This window comes from Vigna radiata, chromosome 6 (assembly GCF_000741045.1).
Source record: "Vigna radiata var. radiata cultivar VC1973A chromosome 6, Vradiata_ver6, whole genome shotgun sequence".
NCBI lineage: Eukaryota > Viridiplantae > Streptophyta > Magnoliopsida > Fabales > Fabaceae > Vigna > Vigna radiata.
This window is the reverse complement of record NC_028356.1, coordinates 7,712,988-7,732,873: the sequence shown is the minus strand read 5'-3', so window position 1 is coordinate 7,732,873 and position 19,886 is coordinate 7,712,988. Positions and strand designations below refer to the sequence as shown.

At 36.7% G+C, this 19,886-nt stretch overlaps 1 protein-coding gene across 2 annotated transcripts; it reads right to left on the bottom strand.

The window, feature by feature from the left end:
• Positions 1–8,808: 8,808 nt before the first annotated feature.
• On the bottom strand, positions 8,809–11,605 carry LOC106764368 (probable acyl-activating enzyme 6). Of its 2 annotated transcripts, none has more exons than XM_014648653.2 (2): positions 9,802–11,605; positions 8,809–9,096 (listed from the first exon to the last, which is right to left on the bottom strand). In XM_014648653.2, the coding sequence occupies exons 1-2, from the start codon at positions 11,420–11,422 to the stop codon at positions 9,092–9,094; spliced, it is 1,626 nt and encodes a 541-aa protein (XP_014504139.1). In that variant the 5' UTR covers positions 11,423–11,605; the 3' UTR covers positions 8,809–9,091. The 2 variants fall into 2 exon arrangements, with proteins under 2 accessions (XP_014504139.1, XP_014504138.1); XM_014648652.2 differs by having other exon boundaries at positions 8,809–9,059.
• Between the last annotated feature and the right edge of the window lie 8,281 nt (positions 11,606–19,886).

Genomic DNA, 19,886 nt, shown 5'->3' with positions numbered 1-19,886 from the left:
TTATTGGACGTAATTCCATGATCCTCAAGGGAGGTTACATGGTGGTGCCCTGTAGTTTGTCGTGATTGACCGTATGAATGGCCGGAGTTCAGGATGGGGTTTACCTTGACATTCTAATGACCATCCATGCTCAATTAGAGAGTGATGAGTCATGTGGTGAGAATAGGAGGACGTCCTAGTCTTGGGTGTCTCCATTTTATATGGGCCAAGATGAGTTTGGTTGGACTTACACTTGTGTGTGGTCGGGTGAAACCCCTCGGCAATGGCTTTGCAAAGCAGTAGGGCCACCACAAGTGCACAAACCCCTGGAACTCGACATTTCATACTAGTCCGGACGGTCAAATCACGTGGTCTGTCCTTGGTATTAATAAAATGCATTCAGTTATAGTTTGTGTTGTATTATTGTCATTACATGCTTGATATAGTTGATTTATAACATGCTTTTTATACCTAGCTTACCCTTGCATTGTGTTTGTTGTATGTGCTTGCCCTCCCCCTCGCGATGATCATCCAATCCTTTGGATGTGAGCAGAGTCAAAGGATGTTTCCCTGGAGCAAGCTTTGGAGACAGAGGATCCAACCACTACCTCTTAGGACCCTTTTTATTAGATCCCTTTACTATATTTTGAGGAATGTTTTAGTTTATTTGTATTTACTTAGTTTTTTATTACGGTCCTTAGATCTCTATATATTTTGAGAGACTTTATAATCCTATTGTAGTATCTACTTTTCTAGGTTTTATGTTAGACATTTTTATACCATTTCGAGAGACTTCCTTTGTATGTAAAGTTTTAAGTTTACAGCTCATTTTGGATGACTGTACTGATTATAATTTCTAAGTATATCTTCATACTGCTCTGTCATATTATAATGATAATATCCTGTTATATTATATTGTACCATATAATTTATGGGATGTCACAAATTGCATGTATATTTTTTATTGTTTCGAATACTAAATTTAAATTGATTTGAAAAAATACATGTAATTAAAATCTATTAATGTGCTTATATATTCACTATCAGATAGAATAATTTGTATGTTGGCTTTTTTTCTTATTTATTATGTACATTTTGCTACCAAAATCATGTTTTCAAAGTTGAAGTTAGAAATTAAATTGTTTTTCAGGGATTAAGATTCGATCATCGTCAATGAGTGTTTCAATTAATCAAGTTCGTTTACAATGAACAAGCAAAAGTAATGTTTTTTTTTTTTTTCTATTCACCACGTTTGTCATTTATGTTCATAATTTGTCATCCTCACTTTTTTTTTATATATATATATATATATATATATATATATATATATATATATATATATATATATTCTGAAAGTTATCCAACCTAATAATAATTAATTTTTAAATTGAATATTAATTTATTTTACAGTCTAAATGCGAATCATTGTTATAATACACGGTCGACAGTATTATAATTATAATTAATTTATTTTATGAATGGTAATATAAAATTACGAAATAATTGGCCTAGTAATAAATTCTATCTCACAAATGCTTAAGACTATATGATACGACTATAGCGAATATCAATATGTTATCGCTAAATTATTCAAATATCTAATCATTATTGTTATTATGAGTTAATAGTTGATCGGTGCCAACAATCATTAAGCAGAATTAAGACACAATTAATGTCATAACGATTATTGTTAATCAGATAAATTAATTGGTGAAATTTTTATAAACTCTATAAATAGTAATCTAATGTCGAGGTAAACTCACTTTGACTCACTATTGAATTATTAAAGATCTAACGTCGGAGTATATTCTGCAGGTCACCTCCTATATCGATTATCTAGAGTAAGAAGCAAGGAGGATGTCCCTATATCGATTATCTAGAGCAAGAAGCAAGGAGGACGTTTTGTAGAGACAGGAACTATTCAGGCGGTTATCTTCGTCCCGTTTCAGCAGAAACATTAAGGTTCTCGAGCGACTTTCCTTTTGTTCTTTTTCTTCTTTTGAGTTGGGTCAGAAGAAATGCGAATGGCCACAACCGCTTTCTTGGTAGCGACAGTGTCTGGTCGAGCAGAAGCGGCGATTTGTGCCTCAAGAACGTTCGATTGAGGTTGTGCCTGTGGAGCCTGCGCAGTTGGCTTGGGTGGAGAGGGACTAATTAACGTTCGGGATGAAGTCCCTTCGCCAACTTTCCTCTTCAAATCCCCCCTCCCCTTTGTCAAACAGGCAGGCGAAGGTGTTACTCTTCAGGGGATCCATTCTGGTCAGATAATCTACGTGAAAAAAACAAATTTAGATAAGTTACAAACGATTGCTCGGGAAAAGTGGTCAAAAGTAACTTACCAAAAACGTTATTGTGAAGATTCTTATTGTTTAAAAAACTGATGAGCTAACAGGAGGAGGACTTGCAGGGCGATTGACTTAGTTGGCTAATCAAATCCAACTCCTCGGGCGTTATTTTGGACTTGGCCAAGGAAATAATCCTCTTTGGATAGTCGGTCCACTAAAAGGGAAATTTGGGTTGACCGTCCGAGAAGTAGAAGCTCGGATGACCGACTTCCAAAGGAACAACCTCGATAAAGTTCCCCTTGAAATCCTTATAGGACGTGTTGAACAACGTGAAAAGCTGTTTGTCCGAGATGGAGTTAACGGAAACCCATGGTTTGTTCGGGGTGAGGCTGTATGCGAAAGAAGTACAGGAAGGCACCAGGTGTGAGGTAAAGAGCGAGAGTTGTGCATGTAACGAAGAACGCCTGCATGAATGCCCACCAGGTGCAGTTCGGTGGGAGCCACATTGAGTTCCGTAGAACGCCTATCTGAAACTCGAAGAAAGGAAGAAGGACTTTCAAGTCCTTAAACAATGTGGAGTGGGAGTAGAAGAAGTCAGAGGCATAGCCCTCCTAACCGTGACAAGCCCGCTCGATCAACTAACAGATGGCTAACTTGAAATATTATGCATCCTCTGTCGCTTTCACTAGGCTAGTTCTTTGATAGGGCGACCAGAATGGAAGGAGGAAGCAACTTGCTTGACCTCATAGGGAGCCCAGTCATAGCCAGCGATGGTAGGCTAATCCTTAGTCTTTCCATCCCAGGCTCTGGCGAAATCTACGTTAATGCCAACTTCCTCAGCAACGCCGCTGTCTTCGAGGATGCGTGAAGAGCCCTCACTGCCTGATGGCCCAGCCTGGTCGCTGATGGGAGGATTTCTCTCGTTGGCGACACCCGAGGTAGAGGAGGGAGATGTAACATCCATGTTGTCTGCATACCCCTCGCCTTCTCCTCCGGTGGAATTAGACGAAGATTGGGAAGACATGGTTACTTGAGGTAAAGAGTTGAAGGTTTTGAGAAGGGAAGAATAGAGAAAGCGCTCAGTTTGTTAGAGAGCTCGAGGGTAAAAGTGAAAAAAATGGGGTGACCTTACCACTATTTATAGGTGAGGCGGTTCACCAAATCCATCTAGAGCGTTCAAAGGGAAAATATCTAACGATTCAGGCGTCGTGACGTTACATTTTCACCTTTTCTCGCCCATTTTTTACAATCGCGACTCTTCGAGTTCTATTCTTCCCGCCATTTTGTAGGTACTAAAAGGACGTGATGAGGCCATAATCCCAAACTGATCGGTGAAAGACTTCAAAACCCTACGCAAACATAAAAGATTTTGCTAGGGCTTAGGGGGCCTATGTTACTATGGGTTAATATCTGACTAATCGGGGACAATATCAAACTAGAAGGAGAGGAGCGAACGATTGACGTGTAAAAATGCATCTCATGATCGCTCGGTTCCGACAACGGTTAAGTAGAGTTATGGCGCAATTAATGTCATAACAACTATTGTCAAGTGGTTAAAGTTTGCATTAATGATTATTAAGAGGTAAATTAATTGGTCAAATTCTTATAAACTCTATAAATAGAGATCTAATGTCGAGGTAAACTCATTTTGACTCACTATTGAGTTATTAAAGACCTACAGAAAAAATTCTGACTTGAGCATCAAAGTATATTCTGCAAGTCACCCCTATACCGATCAATTATCTGGAGCAAGGAGCAAGGAGCAAGGAGTAAGGAGGATGTTTTGTAGAGACAGGAACTCTTCAGGCAGTTATCCCCATCCCATTTCAGCAGGAACAATTATCATTTGACTTTTTTATAATTGATAATAGGCTTAATAACTTACTTGGTCCTTATGTTAAGTGATTTTTTTTTCAGCTTAGCACCCAGTTTTAAAAATGCATACATTGGGTTCCAAAGTCAGCAAAATTGTATAAATCAAATCCCTTCCTTTAAATTGACAGAAACAGAGTTAACTCCCAACTGGGCGAATGAATCTTTTTCTCTCTCCTCTGCTTTTTGCAATATCCCAACTTTTTCTCTCTTTTCTATATCTTTATTAATTTTTTTTTCTCTCTCCTTCCTCCACAACTTGTACCTCAAGAATTATTAAATAGGTAGAGAAGAGAAATTGAATTATTAGATAGGTAAAGAAGAAAAGAAAAATGTACAGATTCCTTCAATACACAAGTTAAGAGTTAATTCTATTTTGGCTTAATAGCCTTTTTTGTCCCCAGATTTGCTTATTTTTCTCAATTAGGTCATTCCTTTTAAAAGTGTGTCAGATTGGTCCTTATTTAGTAAATTTTGCCTCAATATCGTCCCTTCCGTTAACTACACACACTAACGATGTTAAGTTTTTATTCTCTCTCTTCTGTTTCCCTGCACCGTACTAGACTTTTTTTTTTCAGTGGTATCTTTTCGTCCCTGGGCTATCTTTTCCTCCTTTTATGCAGTCATACTTCCAATTCCAATCCAAAAAGCCAAACGCACAATCTCCATTTTTCCACCTGCATTACTATGATTTAGATAACCCATTCGTTGATTATCCAACCCCAAACACTCTTTTATTCTCTCTCACTCATTCTCCACCTCCATTGTCCACAATCAATTAATCCATCATATCTTTTATTCTCAACATCGTTGCTAGCAATTAACACAATACACACAAATCAGAGAGAAAAAAATGGGAACAAGAAATTGATTGGGAGAAAGATGGTTGAATGGTAGTGTTAGGGTATGAAAGAGCCATGACGTCAACGACATCACCGATTATAAACGATAACAGTGCTAGCCAGATAGAGAGGCGGTGGAAATCCATCAGCAAGTCCCCTACTCAATCTCGCTCAACAACAATTCCTTTTCCTACAACTCCAAACTGCACTATCAAACTAGAATTTCAACCCTAATCACCATCATCAACCCCAAGACCCTTCACAACAAGAATCATACACCAAAGAAAACCCAATTTGTAAATCTCAAATCGCAAAATAAAAAAAAAAAAACAAGATTAGAACAACAACCTATGAACCAACCCCTAATTCACAACCATCAATATGCAAAGAAGCGACAAAATCCCCAAGAACAGGAAAACCCCAAATCCAATTTCGAACGAAAACCTACATCTCAAATTGTAGAAGAAATTTGATTGTCAGAATAGAAACCCCTAAAGTCAGAAAACAACTAAAACTTTAAATTGCAAAATCAGAACCCCAACCTAGTTTCGTCTTCGACGTTGCTATCGCCGGATACACATTTCACCATTGCCTTTGGTGAGAATCGCAATAACGTGCCTTTGGTGACAATCACAATGGCACCGGCTACAATTCAGACTCTGACGATTTTATCGCGGACTGGTTTTGGGGTTCTGGTGATGAATTTCACTTCAATGGCTACCTAGGCATTAAGCGTTGCTACGGTGAATGGGAGGGTCGATGATGACCTTGGCCATGTAATCGGTGATCCCAATCGCAGCCTCCAACCCAATTTCAAGAGAATCCTCGGACACATTCAAACTCCATCTCAACCTGAAATTCTTCGACAAAACCTTACAATTCTCGAACACCGTCGGAGGTGGCTTCGTCGGAGCATCCCATCGAAACACGACGTGGCTGAAATCAGAAGCGGTCTTGCGATCTCAGACAGTGAAGAAATGAAGAATTTTTTCACATTTTAAGGAGTGAAAATGGAGTTGTATTGTATGCATCGCCCATTTTAATTTTAGTATTTTAATTCTTATTATTTATTCTTTGTTATACACGTTTCATCTTCGTGGAACAAATTGGTTTGTTGTGTTGTAGAAGATTGCAGAACAGAAAGGTCTACTGGATTGCAGGAAACAAAAGAGAGAAAAAAAAATTAACGCCGTTTGGTGTATTTAACGGAAGGGACCATGTTGACACAAAATTTACTAAGTAAAGACCAATTTGACACACTTTTAAAAGGAATGACGTAATTGAGAAAAATAAGCAAATATGGGGACCAAAAAGGCTATTAAGCCTTCTATTTTTATCAATTTAACGGAAAGACTTAATTCATACAATTTTGACAACTTTAAAATATAATATAGATATTTTTAAAACCAAATATTAAACTGAAAAAAATTAGTTATCATACAAACCAAATAACCTTCGTAATATCACATTATTAAAATGGCTAATAATAGTTGTACAGTATGATATCAGGGCCGAGCGGTTACGATATATCTTATTAAAGATATAAAATAATCAAGAATATCTATTTAAATATATTTAGCAACTAACAATATTTTTAAGTAAGTCTATTTATATTATATTTTGTTTATATTCTGTTGAGCTTATATCAGTTTAAGGTCCATGAGACAAATTATAAATGGAGAGTCAGGGCCACAAGCCACGTACCTTCGAATCATCTTCCAATCACACTTCATTCACATTCTACTCACATTCAACTCATATTCTCAAATACTCAAATAGTGTTAACCCTTCACTAAATATTCAATCAAGAGCCGAGGCTCTTCAATACATGCCTGACTTGGGCGTTAGAGTGCCTTTTGCAGGTACCTCCCCCCTTGGTCAAAGCTTGAAGATCACCGAACAGTCAAGGGTGAAGGAGAGCGAGCGATCAAGATCCAAGAAAAACGAGCGATCCAGTCAATCCAAGCATTAGAAAAGGTTAGTGTCTCGGTCCCACAAAATATCTACCGAAACATTTTGGCGCCCACCGTGGGGCCGGGGGCATCCCATTGAAAGCCACGAGGAATCAAGACAAGCGCTCGGTATCAACATCATTATTCCATATCAACATCAAGAAATTTCAACAAAGTGAAAACTACACAACATGGGTCATCATCTCTACGTGAAGTCTCATTAATAAGTATTTTTAAAATATGAATATCTCGTATGAAAATAAAATAATAACAAAATTGTATTCTTTAAAATATTAATTCAACAACAAACTACAGAACAAGCCATGAGAATTACAACCACTATTTTGTGTACGGATTAGAAACATATATTATATGGCATATTAAAAAATATATTATTATAATAACTATTTCATATAAGATATATGTATATGTATATGTATACATGGCATATATATAGAACGTGCACAACAAAAAGAAATTTCTAATCTTATGGCGCGACTTCTCTTATTAAGTTTCATTTCTTAATCCGGCTGACCCGAGCATATATATATATATATATATATATATATATATATATATATATATATATATATATATATAATATAATATGATTATATGGACAAAATAAATACTTGATGATCTAAAGCTATTATTGTCTGAGATTATCTTTAGTGTTCATGTATGTTGTTTATTACTTGTTGTTAACCTAATGTCCAACCTTTTATTCATTGTTCATCTAAGAAAAAGAAAAAAAAAGGCCTTGGTACCTTAATGGTTTCAAATGCACGTCATTGACCAATTCGTCACTGCGTCGACATCTTCGACAACGACGGTTGGTAGACGGGTGAGATTTTCGACAAGTCTGACGATCACCACTACTATGTTTATTTCTCCACCATTCCAGGGGAGATGACGTACCCGTCCTCCACAATTAGGACTCATCAGAAGTAGTTCGGTGGCCAATGGATTCATTCCGATTGATAAGTCTGCGCTTTCCATAATTAAAGCAAGTACTCGACCATCTGCCCTCAGAGGGGCTCAACCTTAAGATAGTCTCCCATGGACTATAAATCAAAGACAGTCTCTCATGGACTATAAATCAAAAGACAGCCCCCATGGACTATAAATCAAAGATAGTCCCCCATGGACTATAAATCAAAGACAGTCCCCCATGGACTATAAATCAAAGACAGTCNCCCATGGACTATAAATAAAAGACAGCCCCCCATGGACTATAAATCAAAGACAGTCACCCATGGACTATAAATCAAAGACAATCCCCAAGGACTATCATCCAAACGATCAAGGCATTCCCTCGATGAACGCTCCCTCACAGTCATTAAGTAATTCGGCTTTACAGGTACTCGGCCATTCGGCCTCACAGGTGTTCGGCTATTCAGTCTCACAATCATACAGCCATTCAGCTTTAGAGGTACTCGGCCATTCGGCCTCACAGTCATACAGTCATTCGGCTTCACAGACATTTGGTCATTCGGCCTCACAGGCGTTCAGCCATTCGACTTAACAGAATCTCGGCCATTCGGCCTCCAAGGTATCTCTTTCGCCGTTTGGTTTAGAGATGAGCAACGCCTAAAAGCACGCTCCACAGTACAACGAAAGCAGTCTTCCTCAAACTCATAAGTCCTATAGTTAATCATGGCTAAAGCTAAATGATTAACTCAGACTTGGGGGGCATAATGTACAGTATGATATCAGGGCTGAGCGGTTACGATATATCTTATTAAAGATATAAAATAATCAAGAATATCTATTTAAAGATATTTAGCAACTAACACGATTTTCAAGTAAGTCTGTTTATATTATATTCTGTTTATATTCTGTTGGGCTTACATCAGTTTAAGGTCCATGAGACAAATTATAAATAGAGAGTCAGGGCCACAAGCCAGGTACTTTCGAATCATCTTCCAATCACACTTCATTCACATTCTACTCACATTCAACTCATTCTCAAATACTCAAATAGTGAAAACCCTTCACTAAATATTCAATCAAGAGTCGGGGCTCTTCAATTCACGCCCGACTTGGACGCCGGAGTGCCTTTTGCAGGTACCTCCTCCCTCGGTCAAAGCTTGAAGATCACCGAACGATCAAGGGTGAAGGAGAACGAACTGTCAAGATCCAAGAAAAGCGAACGATCCAGTCAATCTAAACATTAAAAAGTGGAAAGCCACATTAGAAAATGTTAGTATCTTGATCCCACAAAATATCTATCGATAATCTTTTACTATATAAAATTAATTATATTCATATTATTATCACATGCAACGGGGTAGTTGAGCATGCAATTTTTTGACGTAATAAATTGGTTTGAGTATTTTTATAACTTTCCTGTTACACATAACGTGGTATGATGAATTAAATGCTTTTGTCAGATGTTCCACTAATAAATATGTCAGATGTAAATTATATACTTTAAGTGTTATGGACATTTTAACACCAATAAATATAAATATAGAATATTCTATTAGTTTTAAACTATATTTTATAAGACATAATTTCATTTCTTTACACATCATACTTTTTCTTTTTACTTTTTATTCTTTTTTAAATATAAAAATTTACTCTTATAATATATTAAATAAATGTATGCTTAATTTTTCCATCATTTTTATTTTATACCTCATTCAAACCTTTTATATATATTTTAATATTTGTCATTAACAAGTTTAAGACCAAGCTTTTCAATTTTAAGGAATAAATTAGTCGTTTTCAATTAAAAGTAATTAATTGACAAAATCAAATCTGGAGACTCAAAAAAGGTGAAACACGCCAAACCAAACCTAGAATAGTTGTTTAATACAGTACAAATCGTCCTCTACATGCGACTGCGTGTAACCAAGGACCCCATACCTTGAGCCTCCTTCCTCAGCACGTGCTTCAGAATCTTCCCCGTCGGCGTCTTCGGCAGCGCATCCTTGAACACCACCGTCTTCGGCACCATGAAGTGAGCCAACCTTTCTCTGCAAAACTCCACCACCTCCTCTTCCGTTGGCCGCCTCTCCAACCGCTCCTTCAGCTCCACAAACGCGCACGGGGTCTCCCCCCAGAACTCGTCCGGCCGCCCCACCACCGCCGCCTCTCTAACCGCCGGATGCGCATACATCACGGCCTCCACCTCCACGCTGCTCACGTTCTCTCCCCCACTTATTATCACGTCTTTCGACCGATCTTTTATCTCCAAATACCCATCCCCATGCACAACCCCTACGTCCCCCGTGTACAACCACCCATTTTCTCTTACGCACCTTCTCGTTCCTTCCAAATCCTTCAGATAACCCATCATCACGCAAGAGCCTCGCACCACTACTTCCCCTGAAGTAACCCCGTCGCGCTTCACGCTTACGCCGCTCGCCGGATCTACAACGTCCACTTCCGACATCGCCGCCGTCCTCACCCCTTGCCGAGTCAGCAGCCGTGCCCTCTCCCTCACTGGAAGCCTATCCCACTCCCTCTTCCACGCGCACGACACCACCACCCCCAGCGTCTCCGTCATCCCGTACCCGTGGCTCACCACAAACCCTACTTCCTCTGCCCGAGCAAGAACTGACGCCGGGGGCGTCGAACCTCCGATGAGGACATGAACCGGGTTTTTCAGTGGTTCTGCTCTCGTGAGCAGCATGTTGAGAACCACCGGCGCCGCGCACATGTGCGTCACGTTGTGAGACTCGATCAAACGGTAGATTATCGGAGCGTTGGTTTTACGTATGCAGACGTTGGTGCCGCCAACGGCTGCAATCCCCCACGTGAAGCCCCACCCGTTAGCGTGGAACATAGGCAGGGTCCATAAGTAAACCGGTTGTTTTGGCACGCACCAGTCGATGAGAGAGTCGAGGGCTATCGTGAATGTTGCACGGTGGGAGTGTAACACGCCCTTGGGAGATGCTGTTGTGCCGGAGGTGTAGTTTAGGGTTATTGGGTCCCACTCGGACTTGGGCCGTGCCCATCGGAAGTTCGGGTCGCCTCTGCTCAAAAGGCGCTCGTAGGTGTCTATTGCGTGCGCCGCCGCGACAGCATCCGCATCCCCAGAGACATCGTCTGTGATAAGGACGAGGGAAGGACGCGGTGTGGTGTGGGGGAACTTTGAAAGAGTGGTGAGAATAAGAGGGAGTGAATGAGAGTGGACGAAGACAAGTTTTGATTCGCTATGGCGAAGGAGGACGGAGAGCGCGTGGGGGTCGAGACGGAGGTTGAGATTGTTGAGAATGGCGCCAGACATGGGAACTGCAAACTGAAGTTCATACATTGAGGGAGTGTTTGGGGAGAGAACAGAGATTACTTGGCCACGTCCTAAGCCCAGAGAAGTGAGGGAAGAAGCGAGTTGGAGGCATCTACGGTGGGTTTGTGACCAGGTGAAGGAAATGTTGTCGTAGAGGATAGAGTGAGAGTCACCGTACACGATTGCTGCTCTTTCCAAGAAGGTGAGTGGAGTGAGGGGTACTGAGTTTGCAGGGTTTGGTGTTAGCTTATCCATGGATGAGTGAAAGCGCAGTGCAGTGTTCCAGAGGAGAGTGAAAGTGTGTGAATGTGCTGTTGTGTTATGCCGTCTTTGGTTAGGTGATGTGTTGTTAAATAGTGAGTTAAGGATGTCTGCCTTCTGTGCTCAGTCAAGAAATCATTTTGAGTCGCGGAAAATGATATTTTAACACCATTTTTTTATACTATTTTGACAATGCACACGTGTCAAAATGTGATTGGACGATTTCAAATTAAAAAAATAAACTTTGATTTTTCCTTTTCAAATATACTCCTACCTCAACTTTTTTAATTTAAAATCGTCCAATCACATTTTGACACGTGTGTAGTGTCAAAATGATGTAAAAAAAATGGTGTAAAAATATCATTTTCCATATATATATATATATATATATATATATATATATAAAGATGTTTTATATAAAACTTCTGAGCACATAACACTTCATTAGCCCTTTAGTTATTTCAAGTATTAATGAAAAAATAGTATAACTAACTTCTTTTCTGTCAGTTAGTATGCTATGGGTATCCCTGTAATTGCATTGTAATAATGAGCCTCAATAAAAGAAGAAGCTTATGGATTCTTCAGTGCTATATATATGGAAGATGGATCTCAAACAATAATGATTATAAAAGAAAAAAAGAATGAGAGACTTTGAATGCTGAATCGAGTTTCTTGATGAATTATAAGAATTTCTTATCAGAAACATGTAATACCTAATCAGGTTTGTTGATGAATATCAGTTATTAATAATGTGTGTGAATGCTTTATGGCAATAGAATGATTGAAATAGAAATAAAGAGGGAGGGATGTAGCAGTTGGGAACACTGGTGGTAACACAGAGATGAAATGTGATGATTGGAAGTGAGGTAGAGATGTTTGTGGTTCATTGGATTAATGCAATGTATGGAGGGAAAGAGTGATGTGATACAATAAATTGTTCTGTGAGATGTATATGGTCCTTCATCATCTGGTGGGTGGATTTAAATTTAATGAAGACGAGGATGAGTTGTTGATAGTGATAAACCAATCACGTGCAGTGCAAAAACTAGCACCATTAGGGGCTGTTCTTTCTGGCCTTTCTTCCTTTCTTGATGTTGATTGGACTTTCTACTTTCGGCCATATGTATCTCTACTTTTTTTTTCCATTTAATGCATAAAACAAAAAGTTTCCTTTTTAGGTATGTAGTCCTTTTGAGGTTATTATAACTATGAAACTACACAAATTATTATTTCAAACACCTAAATTTTTTACATATATTTAACATTACTCTTACTTATTTATTTTTTCTTAAAAAACTATAAAACTTTACACTTTTTAAATCATTTTACCCTTATATTATGTGTCAAATGAATGTAAAAATGTTTCATGCTATTATCACTCATGAAACTATGGATGGTTGGTTTTCATCATACAAAATACAATACAAGAAAGAGAATGAAAAAAAAAAGGTTAAATATGTTTTTAGTCCCTATACTTAGGGGCGATTTTGGTTTTAGTCCCTCTTTCAAACTATGGTACAATTTAGTCCTCCAACTTTAGAAAACTCTAGTTTTAGTCCTTTTTACCAAATTTTTTTAACTTTATTTTTTGTTTCAAGCACGTTTCATTGTAGATAAAGTTAAAAAAAATGGTAAAAAGGACTAAAACCAGAGTTTTCTAAAGTTGAAGGACTAAATTGTACCATAGTTTGAAAGAGGGACTAAAACCAAAATCGCTCGAAAGTATAGGAACTAAAAACATATTTAACCCGAAAAAAAATTATCATGACAGATAGTTTTATATATATATATATATATATATATATATATATATATATATATATATATATATAGAATATGTCTGATATATATATTTTACTCCAAATAGTAAAATATAGTTCTACATAAATAAGGGATAATAAATGTTGTAAAAAGCTCTCGAAAATATAAACAAGGTGAGCTTTTTGAGACGTAAATGAATAATCTTTTATGTGGTGTATACTCTGTTGTTTAACCATAAAAATATTAAGATAGCTAGAAAAAATGTTGTATAAAAAGGTTTAAGGAATAGATGTAGACGGTCATAACTCAATTTTAATATTATTGAATGGTCTTTAGTAGATGATTTTTTGTGTGTTTTTTCACATATAATTATGATTTATAGTTAATATGATTCTATTTATCCTTTTAACAAGACTAATTTTGTTAAGGTGTATATCACTGTTTATGCATTCTTATATTTTCTTTCTTGTAAAACTCGTTAAATTATTTCGATAGTACTAACTTCAATCTATTGGCAATTATAAACACTACCAATCATGGTTGGTTATTCATGTAACACCCATGAAACACCTTAAATATATATGTATGTGAGTCAGTTGAGTTTAGTTTAATATCCACTTAGTGTAATAAAAATAATAGATAGTTTATAGACAAGTTGCAGAAAATAGTGTAACTTTGATCATTGAACTGATAGAAGAAGTTTTGAGATTTAGTTTTCTTGACTATGGAATGTGTTAAAAAGCGGAAAGAAAAAATTCTAGTAAATTGACTAGCACCATTTATGGAGTTCTTAAGTGTATTGAGTAATATGTCCAAACCAGAATAGTGAGGTAGAAATAGTAATGTATCGGGTGATCCTTCCTTCCTTCATCAATTAGTCTTTAATGCTCTCTCTAAACTTTCATTTGCATATTTCCTGCTACCCTTATTGTGAATTACTTTTGTTTCATCTCTTTTGTACTTTCCTTTTTTGCAAACCAAAATCACCCCATGCAAACAATTTAGGTTCATTTGAGTTCATATTCATCTATGGTGATAATTAATCTTCTTGGTAGGTATAATCCATTAGAGAAAAGTTTCATAAGACTGTACAAAAAGTCATATCTTGTTCTCAATTATTTGTGTATTGTGAACCACTTCGATATTTTATCTCTGGCTTTCCTTTTGTTTAGCAAACATGTTATCTTATATCTATTTTCTATGATGACCTTCGTGATGGATATGAAAGGACAATGATATTTTAAAACACAAATTTTTTATATCATTTTGACATAGCCTATGTGGTTTTTAAAATCAATTTTCAATTATTTTTTGAAGTTGTTGACTTAGACGAAGGATGTCCATGTTGGTTGGAAGAGTATGTTTTCAATTGAACAAAGTAAAGAAAAAAACCTAGTTCTATGCATGTTGAAGCAAGCATCCCTTCTTCCTGAACTGAATCATCCTTTACGAACTCGCCATTCTTATTTGTTTAATCGACATTCTCTTCTGTCATTAACGAACATTATGTTGGTGTAAGATCCGAGAGGAAACAAGGGTTTTAGAAATAAGGTTTAATAATTCGTTAGGTCTTCTTTTTTGGTTGGGAATCTCAAATAGGTCCCTTATTTTTTTTTGTCTCAATTGGGTCCTCATTTTCGCAAAATTTTTCCAATTAGAGCCATGTCGTTAAATTGGGCCAACATTGTTAAAGTGACGTTGACATGACATGCTAATGGTATTTTTTTAAATGACGTAGTCTAATTATTTTGTTAATTAAGTGATTCTAACGTGTATATTATCATTTTTAATTAAAGATATTAGAGAAAAACTGAATTAAACCCATGCCCCTTTCTTCGAATTAGGGATTGTGAAAAGAGAGTCAGACCTCGTTCTTCGAATTAGGATTCATTGGGAGAAATTTTGGAATCAATTGCAAATGACCTATTCATGTTCATCTTCCACATGTAATAGGTGCCAAAAGCAAAACCCTAATCTTACATCTCTCGCAAGGTCACAATTCTGAGAAGGGGGTTTCTGTCGTGGTCTCTAGTTCCTCTTTTGGTTGGAGGTTATGTGAATGGAGGAGAAAGAGGCGTTTAGGGCTTCCATGACGCGATGAAGATGAAGGTGGTTGATCAAGGCCGTACATGAATCAAATTAAATACTCAATTAAGTGCAGTATAATACTAGGAAGTAACTCTTAGGTCGTCTCTTAGGACCAAATATTGTTCAAGAATTAGGTCCAATAAAAAGTGGGGGGAGTTTGGTGAAGATTTTTGTGATCAGAAACAAACTAAATTAAAACTAGAATTCAACACAGATTAAACTGATCGGTCATTAGCGCAATTATGATGTTTCCAATCATAGATTATCAACAATTACAACCTGCTCTAACTCCTAATCCAACATGAATTAACCAACTAAGCGAAGTCTAATCATACTTTCATAAAAGCGAATTAAGCAAACGCAATGCTAATATTCAATCAAATCTACACCATGTAGTTTCATCAACTAAGAGAAGATTGAATACCAATTGGGCAACTAAGCGTGTACCCAATTGCAAGTGCAAAAACAAATTTCATATTAACCAAGTCAGATGCAACAAAAACTCACTTCCAGCTCAGAAATCTCATGGAAACGATGTAATTTTGCTAATGACCAACCAAGCACACTTAAGCTAACATCAAACCAAAATTAACACAACCAATATGAATTGAAAACATTGAACTAGACGTGAAAACAAAGAAGTCGATCGATGTTATTCACGAAGTCAAACGATACTAACAACAAAGTGTGTTAGAGACCGAACGGTTTAGAGCCAATGTTTAGAGACAAGAAAAGGGCAAGAAGAACTAAAGTCTGAACAGTACAAGTAAGTGCAGCTGAACGATACTAACAGTGAGATTTGTTAGGAACCGAACGGTAATAAGACAAGCAAAAGCGAACGAAGACTAGAATGGAAAACTAAACAAGCTATTATGGAAGCTGGCCGAACGATATCACATCAATAACAAACAAAAACAAGTCAAACAGTGCTACAAAGAAGTATATGACCGAACAATATTACAACCAATCCAGAAAACGAAAGTGAATGCAGAAACTAAATGCACAGCTCGTAACGCAACCCAAACGTGAACAAAATCAAAATGCATTGAACTGGAAAACAAGCACAACAGCAAACAAAACATCCAGAACTGGAAATCACACTAGAACATAAACCAGAAGATGAAAATGGAACGAGAACATTAAACAAAAACGTGAATGTAGGTGCTGGAACGAAAATGGAATAGTAAAAACTGGATTAAAGTAACACTAACAAGATTAAACGAAAATGAAGAACTTAACTGCAGAAACAATTTCAATTCTAAACTTGCAATGTGAATGAGTTCAATACATAAAATTGAAATAAAACGTCATTGGAGCTCTCTTCTCTCCCCAGAAACGTAGAAGAAGAAAGTTACAAAATGAAGGAGCTCCCTTGTGTAGGTGGTAGTTGGGCAATAAAACCTAGGTTGCCAAATCATCCCCTCCTTTTGGGCCTCTCTTAAATTGCCAAGAAGGGCCCAAAATGTGCAAATTAGTCCAAAGAGTCCTAAAAACGAAATTACAATCTAATTAAATCTAAAATGCCTATGTAGAAAGTCTTGAATAAAGTGGCGGCCCTTTAATGTCCTAAATCCTTTCAAAAATTCCTCTGCAATTAATAATGAAAATAATGAGCTCAGATAATTCAAATTAATTAAAATAAGAATTTCTGGTCAAATTAAGCACAATTAGCAGAAATGGGGAAATAATGGACACTTAAGCACAATTTCCTAATTAAATCCCGTACAATAAGCTAAGTGAAATCAAGAAAATATTGATTCATCAGTGGCTCACGAATTAGGATTTCGCGATTTGGTTTGTTGATTTCTGGACCTCGTGAAGGTACGAAGAAGATGATGAAGTGTGATTTCGCGATTCTAGTTCTACTTTTGGGTTCCTGTTGATTTTTTGCAGGTTCAGTAGGCTTATGGTGTTGCGAATTCTCCGGCAAAGGCAAGGGTTTCTGGAAATTGGGGCTGCTATGCTGGTTCGATGGAGAAGATGAAGATTTTTGCAATTTAAGGTTTTTTCGAATTGGGGATTTCTTTTTTCTTGGTTTTGAAGGTCTTCATGGAGGCGCGATCCTGGTGCAATGGTTGCGTGAATGTGGATTGATGGTGGAGATGTGCGATTTTGTGGTGACTAGGGATGGTGATTTTGGTAGCTCGTGGTGGCGCGAGGCTTGCGATGAAGATGAACTGATGGTTCGTGGGTTCTTTTCGTAATTCCTATTTCAAAGAAAGTCCCAAGTTTAATTAAAATTTTACCAAATTTCTTTAATTAAAAACTATTAATATACACGTTAGAATCACCAAAACGAAATAACTGACCCACATCAATTAAAAATTACACCATCAGCATGACACACCAACATCATTCTAACGGTGCTGGCCCAATTTAACGAAAAATCTCTAATTTGAACAATTTTACAAAAATGAGAACCTAATTCAGACAAAAAGAATAAGAGACCTATTTGAGATTCCCAACTAAAAAAAGGACTTTGCGAATGATTAAACTTAGACATAAAGTATTTGAAGACTTGAGTATATTTTCTTTGAGAGTTGGTATGTTTAACAAAGTGTTGTGTAGCTCACTTGGTGAAAGCTCTTGGATAGGCTAAGTAGTATTGTGTTTACATCTTTGTTAGAACATAAATGATATGTTATTTATTTGATTTTGTTTTAATAAAGTGCAAATATGTTATTATTTGAGTGTTAATTTGGTGGTATATTTATTGTCAATGATGTGTGATGGCTTGTTGGTAGAGATGTTTTTTTAGGATGGAATGGATATGGGTTCAATTCTTAGAGGTAGAAAGTCAAGGAAAATATTTGTGTTTATTTATATTTTGACTTGAGGGCAAGATGGTCTTTTTCACTTTATTAATTAGGTGTACAAATTAAGGGGTGTAGAAAGGAGAAGCATGCAAAGTTAGATTATAAACTAAATTTTAAAGAGATAATGTGAATCTTTTAAAAGATTGGATAATTTTTATTTTAAAAAATTAATTGAGAGAAGATAGGTATATAATTTTTGTGGTTTAGAGATTAAAATAGATATTATTATTAGAAAGAGATAAAGATAAGCTGGAAAAATTAAAACAGAGAAAAGGAGAGAGGGAGGCATTCTTGAAACCCTACATGAATTAGTAAGAGGCAAAGAGAGAATGAATGTGAGAGGCTAATGCAAATACATTTGAGGAGATCTTTGAGGATAGATGAAGCCCTGTTAGTGGCTAAGGTATGGGGAAGCTCACCTTTGTTTTATTATTGTATGTGGTATGTTCTTCATCTTTTTGAATGATTGGGTTATGCTTGAGAATGTGTTTTCTGGGCTATGGTATAGGGTATATCATGACTGTTGTGGGAGTTTCGTTATGATTATATGTTGTATCAGATTGTACGATGATTATATGTAGTATATTTCATGTGAATGGTTGTAATATGCATAATGATGGGTTTTGGATGATTCCTTTAGTAACATGTGAGTGTTTGAGGTATGTTTCCATTATCTATAAGGCTTTAATGCATGAATGATGTGCCAAGTATGTTTCCAATAGTGGTTTAGGAAGGATGTATGGATGTTTTGAACACTTGATATTTGTCTAGATTGAGTTTGAATTCGACAATAATAAATTATCTTAAGTGGTAATGGACTATTTACGTGTCATTTTGAGTTTCGTCATTAGAATAATCAATTATGTAGGATGATAATCAATTATCTAGGATGATAATCAATTATCTAGGATGATAATCGATTATCCTTTCATATGTTGTATATATGGAAAATAAGTGTGTGAACCTCTCTAGAATAATCAATTATCATTAGTAATAATCGATTATCCTAGTATATTTTTGTTTGAAAAATATGTTTTGAAGAAGAATGAAGGAGGGACAAGCTTCAAGGGCTGTAAAACGTGACATTAAGCAAGGAATGAAGCTATTTGATATGGTTAGGGTCAGATTGGACTCTTGTCTGAAATTGGAGCATGAATATGTGATGAGATGCACAAAGGTGTGTGGTTTATCAATGAGCATGAGATATGAAGGACGTGTCTGCTTACTGTACCTAATAAATCCTAGGACTATCTGTCGTGCGATATGGAATAACAACTCTCTTTGGCCTTGTGTGCGAAAAAGGAGTGATGTTCGAGTGTTGAACCTTCTTTGTATGGAGGAATGATGTTTTGCCTAGTCCTTATGTGATAGGAAAACATGTCCTTTATCCACGAAGGCGACATGACTCGAACGGACCTATATAGGGAAGCTAACACTGTGTGTGAGGTAGGGTACATGAACGTGACTTAGTCTTTTCATGATGGAGTTCATGGGGTTATGGATCCTCATGGTGATGTTCATGATGGGGATATTCATGATGGTGTGTTCATGGTGGGGATATTCATGATGGTGGTATATTTATAATGATGAATATGGTGTTGAATATGCTTCTGAGAATGCTATGTTGATGGTGATGTGACTATGAAAACAATGGTTACTTTAGTGGTATAGTTAGCATAAGTTTTGATAAATAGATAAATTGTTGGTCTATGTGTGTGATGTTCATGATGGAATTGAGGATCAAGGGATCACTGTTGATTTGCATTGACGAAGGAATTACTTATTCATTTTGT

What these genes read in the sequence shown, in the direction of transcription:
- LOC106764368 (XM_014648652.2), bottom strand. Translation starts at nt 11,422, where the DNA reads ATGGATAAGCTAACACCAAACCCTGCAAACTCAGTACCCCTCACTCCA. An exon ending in GCTGAGGAAGGAGGCTCAAG is followed by an intron (nt 9,060 to 9,801) that starts GTATGGGGTCCT and finishes GGATCTTGACAG; the next exon opens with TTCGTTCTCCTTCACCCTTG.